Source organism: Montipora capricornis, chromosome 3 (assembly GCF_036669925.1).
Source record: "Montipora capricornis isolate CH-2021 chromosome 3, ASM3666992v2, whole genome shotgun sequence".
Lineage (NCBI taxonomy): Eukaryota > Metazoa > Cnidaria > Anthozoa > Scleractinia > Acroporidae > Montipora > Montipora capricornis.
Window position 1 is genome coordinate 52,009,698 of NC_090885.1, and position 7,732 is coordinate 52,017,429.

The 7,732-nt window shown below is 50.3% G+C and overlaps 1 protein-coding gene across 1 annotated transcript; it reads left to right on the forward strand.

Moving 5' to 3' along the window:
* Positions 1 to 6,146: 6,146 nt before the first annotated feature.
* Positions 6,147 to 6,749, forward strand: LOC138040532 (uncharacterized). Its single transcript, XM_068886240.1, has one exon. It carries the CDS (start codon positions 6,147 to 6,149, stop codon positions 6,747 to 6,749), a length of 603 nt encoding a protein of 200 aa, XP_068742341.1.
* Positions 6,750 to 7,732: the final 983 nt, after the last annotated feature.

Consider the following 7,732-nt stretch of genomic DNA (forward strand, 5'->3'; position numbering starts at 1 on the left):
TCCTTCTAGGTCGATCACTAGACATACGTTATCGAGAAGGTGGGAAGTCTTCGGGTGGGAAGTAGTATTGCTCGGGCATTCCTCGTTTGGAGTAGAAGTCACAGACATCTGGGTTGGGATCGTCGGCTGCGTCGAAGACATAGCGGCATTCACGACAATTTCGGTCCGGTGCCCACGTGCTCAAGTCCGATACAGACAGTTGGTTCTTGTCGTACCGACAACACTTGCACAAGTATCGGTCTAGTAGGGCGTCCAGACGTTTGAGGAGTGTCAGTTGTCTTGAGAAGAAGAAGAAGATGAGCATCTCTTGGAAGTACGGAGACCTGTTGCCTGCTCGCTATCCATTTCCAGAAGAGAAGGAGGAGAAGAAGAAGAAGAAGAAGAAACCATCAAAACGTTCTCGTGCTAGCCAGAAACACGATGTCGTCCGTGAAGCAGCTGAACCCCCCGCCAAGATCATGAAGGACGCCAAAGAAATCCACCGTCAAAAAGATGCGGAGCAGCGTAAGAAAAAGCGGGAAGAGAAAAAGAAACGAGACAAAGCGGAGTTGAACAAAGCCGCAGAAACCTTGGACGCTCTCGTCACCTCAGGCCCCCCACCTACAGAGACGGTGGCGTGGACGCCTCTCAGTGCAGAATCGAAAGAACTCTTAGAGTCAGTCCCTGATTTAGAGGACTTGCCCAGCTACGAAGCGATGACGGAACCCTTACTTCCTACACAAGGATCTGTAGTGGTAACCCCTGAGGAGGTGAGACCAGAACCTCAAGAACCGGCCGTCTTGACTCCTATGGAGCCACGACCTGACTTAGAACCTGGTGCCGTCTTGGAACCCCTACCCGAACCATCCCCAGAGCCCAAGGTACCTTTGTGTCCGTTCCACGAGACTCCTTTAGGCGAGAACCAGACCCGAGGGGATCCGTCCTTCCGATACGTCTATTGTAAAGAGTACGATGAGGTGTGTCCCTTTTGGGTGATGGGTGTGGATCGAGCCTACAAATGGCAGACTGAAGTACCACCACAACTCCATCACGACATCAAGAAAGGACCATAGCACTGTTTTTGTGGGGAGAAAAGTAAAGTGGTACGAACGATGAACCCTGATTCCCCTAATGTGGGACGCTTTTTCTTGACGTGTCGCCAGATCATGCCCTGCCGGTTCTTCCAATGGTTAGACCGTAAATGGTCGGACCAGATCTTTCAGCACCGATGGCAAGAAGCCAGAAAGAATGGCTGGAAAGGAGAACGGGAGGAAAAAGCCAGTGGGTTGCTTGAAGTGAACGCTCCATGGGACCCTCATCAAGCCAGAAAAAAACAAGAGTTGGAGAACGAAACGGTGGTGATCCAGGTACCCAGCCTGCCGGACGACCAGTTGGAGGAGGAACTAGAGAAGTACGTGAGAAAGCGGCGATGGATGGCTCAACAGAAAAAGTGGATGGAACACGACGAATTGCAGCAGAGGTGGTGCCGGCGATTAGAACGCACCCGCCCCATTATGCCTGAACTGTTGCATGCTTGTTTTGAACAATTGAAAATGCTTGAGATGGAAATCGATCAGGTATAAATAAAAGCTTAAACCTTCAAATTGGTGTGGGTCATTATGTCGTGTGTCGAGTTTGGACGACGTCTGTTGAGAGCGGTCGTCGCTCATGTGACCCAACTCCCTTATCGTGAATTCGAACAACGGGTTCGTTGGCGTTTTTTGACTTGGCTTTGTCGGGAAATGATAAAGCTGCTCGGAGGCACACACGAATGGGATGGATTTCCTACCGACGAACCCATCGATACCCTAGCGGTGTTCGAAGTCATGAAAGAAGGAATCGACTATAAGTGGAGTCATTTTGTCGTCTATATGGACCGGTTGATGATGACACTCGGACCTGAACGTGCTTATCATACGTGGCAAACCCTTAAAAAGCATCATCCACAGGACATCCCTACCATTCTGGAGTTGACGACGCGTTGGCTCATCACCAAAACATGTCAAAACAGAAACGCCGCCGCCGTGTCGCCACCACGTCCATTGTGAGTGCCTACACGGATCCTCAGACCCCAGCCTTATTGGGTGGTGTCGCTTGGTACGCTCAAGCTCAAGGAAGCACACAGAAGGAAGCCTCACGAGAATTGCAAGGGGAATTCGCCTACACACTGCATCGCCCTGTTCGACGACGGTTCGAGACACTCCTGGTCTTGGTGTTTCACAAGGACGAACAATGGCAAGCCGATTTGGTGGAGGTGCAACCTCTCAAGCGATGGAATGGTGGGCAGCGCTATCTCTTGACGGTCATTGATGTGTTGTCCAAATACGCTTGGGTGGTCCCCGTGAAGAACAAGACAGGCACTGTGGTGACTCAAGCTTTTGAAAACGTGTTACGACAAGGACGAAAACCTCAACGTTTACAGACGGATCTGGGCAAAGAGTTTTACAATGCTCCGTTTCGTCGGATGTTGGAACGAGAAGGGATCCAACACTCCCGTGACGTTTCCTAAGGAGACATCGACCACCCTCTGTCTCCATTTTCGTCGTCGTCGTCGTCATGGATCGTGTCGTTTTACTCAGTGATGTCTCGCCAGAATTTCCGAATAATACCAGCAGCAGTTTCAAAGTCCGTTTAGCGCATCCTGTGAAATTTGATGGAGACTGGGAAGTGGGTCTGACCTCTGTGTCCATGCCTGACGAAGGGTTGGATTTGAAAGAATTGTTGGATCCCGACAAAGACAGTTTGTTATCAAACCGGTACCGAGTGGATGCCGACCGAATCCATATCCAAACAGATACGGTTCACCGCGATGATCTCATTCGAAAGCAATCCGCCATCGTCGATGCGGTTGGATTCATGAAAGCTCTCCTTCATCAGATGGAATGGCAGAGCAACACGACGCTCCAAAACATTAGAGGTGGGAGCGTGCTGGACCATAGGTGGGTGACGTTTCGTTGGGAAGAAGAGGATGCCGTGATGGAGCGGAAGACCTTACGCGATACCAACTCAGCCGACATCCGATTTTCCATTCAGAAACATGTGGCCTTAAGCTTGGGATGGTTGACGAGAATGAAGGATGGAACATACAACTTGAACATACAATCTCGAATATTCCCTCTACGACAAGGATGCCCAAAAAATGACCGATGTGAGTGCGACTGAATGGCCTACCAATCGTCTGTGGTCCGTCCCCTATGGATCGGACGACGAACTTGTCCTCAGTCAGATGGTGGAGTGGAAATTTCGGAATCTCAATAAAGCTTTCGAACAGGCCGTCACCCAGACGTCGAGAACCTTGCTCTTGTATTCGGATGTGGTGAAGAGTAACATTGTGGGGGATGCATCGCATCCTTTAGTGCGTGAAGTCTATTACCGACGAAGTGGTGTGGGTACTGTGTATTTTGAACCTCTACACATCCGATGGTTACCGTTACATCGCCCGTACTTGGACGTGATCGAAGTCAGTTTGGCCGAAAGCAGTGGACATCTGGTTGTGTTTGGAAAAGGCAAGACCATCGTCACCTTTCAATTTCATCGTCGTGGGGCGCACATATAAAAACCGGTCGCCCCCACCTAGGCAAAGCCACAATATCCCCATGAGAGGCGGAAGTCTGACGCGGTATTACCCTCCCGCTGCACGCGGTCAAGGCGGGGACGGTTTCACAGAGGAATTGATTCAGATCGCTACGCCCGTGATCTTGGAATCGTTGCAATCGGGACTTCGTACACCTTCCAGTGGAAAATCTTTAGGTGTTGTTGGAGACGTCATGGGACAAACCTTGAAACGAGGAGTCAAACGGAAAGCCGCCGCACTCATCCAAGCTGGGGTGAAAGCGGGAGGCCAGCATGTCTATAAAAAAGCCAAACGCAAAGTCTCGGACATCTTTGGTCGAACATGAACACATACGTGGTTCAATCGCGTCCGCGTCTTCAACGGGCATTGAGTCGGTATGGGACGCCAGGTTCCAGTATAAAAGGCACCGACCATCCACGTCAGGTCGGTGGTTGGTTGAGCGGAGCCGTGTCACGACCTCCTGAGTACGCCTTAGTCCCGTTCTTGACCCGAAGACTTCAAAGAAGACGAAAAAAGGAGAAGAAACGATGAGTTTGGATGTGTTTGCAATCCCCTCGGCCAACGTGACCGTGCAAGGGTATCACAATGTGAAGTACAGTCCATCCAGTACGGGGATCACACCCATTTCCTTTTCCATCCCAGCCTTGGACGATTTCGTCGATTTGAACCAGAGTTTTTTGGAAGTGGAATTGAAATTGAATTCCGCATCGACGAATGGCATCGTGGCCGACGCCAACGCGGCTTCAGATGGGGACAATACCCGATTTGTCTACGTGACCAACAATCTGGGTCACACGCTCTTCAAACAGATGAATCTACGGTTCAACGGCACTTTGATGAGCGAACAGACCGATACGTACGCTTACAATGCCTTCTTGGAGACGCTGCTGAATTACAATCGAGATGAAGGGGAGACCTTGCTGGCGCCTCAAGGTTGGGTGAATTATTTGAATGTAACAGAACACTTAACTGCCGGTGGAGCCGCGGATGACATTTGCACGACGAATGGTTGGGGACACAGTGATGCCACTTCCTTGAAGACGGCCACCGTACCATTCTACAACAACAATAAAGCCACCTTGATCGTGCATCCGCATCTGGAAGCCTTTCGCACAGGACGCGTGCTGGTGCCTGGGGTGGAGATCGTCTTGGAATTGTTTTGTAACCGACCCGAGTTCTTTTTGTTTGGAACGAATACCAGTGGTGTGGGAGTCTAACATCAAGTGACATTGAGTCAAGGTGACCTCAAAGTGACGCTGCATCTCTGCTGTTTGTCCCTGAACCCATCCGTCTACAATGCCCTACAGGCCAAGAGAAAAGTCAAAGAACAGTGGGCCAATTATCCAGTGGTCCGAAGCGAGATCCGTACGTTTTCGTTCGATGGACGGACCACCAAGTTCATGGAAGACAACGTGTTTGTGGGCCGGGTGCCGGACCGGATGATCGTGGGGTTGTTGGACAGTCGAGGTTTCAATGGTGATTTGGAGTATTACCCGTTCGCTTTCCAGAAATTTGGGGTGATCCGGATTCGTCAAGTCATTGACAGCGAAGAATATCCATACCCAACCTTGGAACTAAATGGAGCCAATGGCCGTAAAGACCCGTTGGGATACCATCGTTTCCTAGTCAGTGGTTCGTTGCTGAATCATCGTCCCAGTATGATCCAACCCAGTGAATGGGGACAGGACAAGAATTGTACATTGTTTGCCTTTAACAATGTACCCAATGGAGACGCGGATGCTCCAGGACATCGAAACCCTAGACAAGCCGGCAATGTTCGTTTGGAAATCGATTTTCGTGCGATCCCTAACAAGAATCTCACAGTCGTGGTATGGGGTGAGTTCGAGAATGTGTTCCAGATCGACGACAAGGGTGGGATTCTATATAACGTGCGTCGATGAACCCCAAGAACAAAACACGGAATTTGTGGACGATCCTATCCTGAAACATGTCTCTCACGGCATGCATCCTTCCAATGGGTTACCGTCCCGTCCCACCCGCACAACGCGAGCCACCTACATTGTGAACATGGATCCATGAGGCGAACCTGGAAAACAATCGTTAGGACTCTGGACGGAAGAGGGAGCATGTGAAGTCATGAACAGTTACGGCTTACCTCTCACCACCTATCAGGCACCAGGTTTGCACGACTGGTTGGCGCGATGGTCCCCGGTATGGCGCAACGATCGGACCTTACAAGCCTGGAACAGTACAGTGTGTGGTCATTATGCTTTGCTGGTTTTAAAAGAACAAGCCCGAGGACGGACCATGGAAGAGTTTTTAGAAGGATTTTCCTCGTACGATTTGGTGGGGAATGATCGGATGGTGGGCAATCAAGTCCGTTGTCTTTTGGTTCATGATTTGAATGCCATACCCTCGAATCAATCGTGTATTGCGCATGAGTTTGTTGTGATTCGTGAATAAAAAAAAGCGTACCTCATGGAAACGGTATGCGTCTCTTGTCTTACATAAATAGTCGGGTTGTACACGTATAATATTAAGGATGGGAGTATAACCCGGGACGTCGGTACACAACCGGGCCCTTTAAAAGAAGTGTACCCTCTCGTCCTTTCTTGCTTTTATCATGATACGTATGCCCAGTAGTACGATGATTGTCGGTCCGTCTGGAAGTGGCAAGACGCTCTTGACGGAAGGCACTGTGTTTGAGGGCAGAAAGACACGACCGTGTCATTACTGTTACGCCATATGGCAACCCCGGTTCGATGGTATGAAACGTCAAGGCATCCAGTTTCACGAAGGAATCCCTGAAGTCGCCGATCTTCAAACATGGTTTCCTCAAGGTGGGGTGTTGGTCTTGGACGATCTCATGGATGAAGGAGGAAACGATAAACGCGTGTTGGATCTCTTTACGCGAGAATCCCATCATCGACACATTACGGTCTTGTACTTGTGTCAAGATCTGTTTCCACCTGGGAAATTTGCCAAGACCATTTCGCGCAATGCGCATTACGTGATTGACTTCAAGAATCCCAGGGATCAGACGGGATGTCGCGCGTTGTTCCTCCAAGCCTTTCCAGATCGATGGCGAGACGTCCTCAAACTCTTTGTCGCGTGCACGCAACGTCCTTACGGGTATCTCATGATCGACCTTCATCCTGCCTCAGACGACCGATTCCGGTTGTTCAGTCATGTGACACAGCAAGACGGTCCCACGGTGGTGTACGAGCGCCAATGAGTTCCTCTTGGGCAAAGACAAACGATATAAAAGGAGGGGAGCTGCACTGACCACAGGACATTACGCCCCCTTTGGTGGAAAAGAAACGTGTGATGGTACGAAGACGAAGAAAGCGCGTGATCCGACGTCCAGGCGTTCGAAAACGACGACAACGTGGAGGCATCCTTCCATTGCTCGCTTTGGCGATTCCTGGTCTGATTGCAGCAGGAAAAGCAGCAGCGTTAGGAGGTGTGGGAGCCGCCGCTGGTTACGGTGTCAAAAAAGGGCTGGAAGCGGCCACCCGACGACGAGGTCGACGTTAAGTATAAAGGGAACCTATCCAAAAACCCAAGGATCGTCTCATCATGTCTTGGCGTATCGGACGTCAACTCCCGTTTCTTCGGAGTATCTTAAAAGCAGCCGATCATCAGACACGTCGCGAACGCTTGCAAGCGGCCAATGCCGATCAGATCAATGCCTTGAGCGAATTGGTCATGAACACGCTTCGTGGAAAGATTCCCGTATCGTCGTCCACCCTGACCAAGTTACGACCTCATCAACAAGCACTGAGAGACATGACCCGTCGTAAACATTCCTTGAAAAAGCGTCGTCAGATTATGATGAGTCAGCAAGGTCGGGGTCTTTGGCAAGGTTTGAACACGGCGTGCCACCATTGCCTGCGAGGTGGACGCGTCCATAAAAGAGCGTCGGTGGGTGATGAGGTGTCATTGTGATCCAGTTCTGGCAAGGATTGCATAACATGGATGATGGATGGTGTGATACGTCGGCATACGGTTCTCGTTCAATTTGTGCGATAAAAGATCAGATCCGACATCTTCAACATCGCGAACGTGAACAATGCGAGATCATACGTCAGTTGACCGACCAACTTCAAGAACGGCATAAAGACCTAAGTCAACTCGAACGAAAGCTGGGCGATCTGAAACATCAAGTACGTCAATTGGAAGGGCATTTGGAACGAGAACGTCAAGAGAAACAAACCC

Excerpts from the sequence above, each read along its gene's own strand:
- LOC138040532 (XM_068886240.1), top strand. The coding sequence starts at position 6,147 with ATGCCCAGTAGTACGATGATTGTCGGTCCGTCTGGAAGTGGCAAGACG.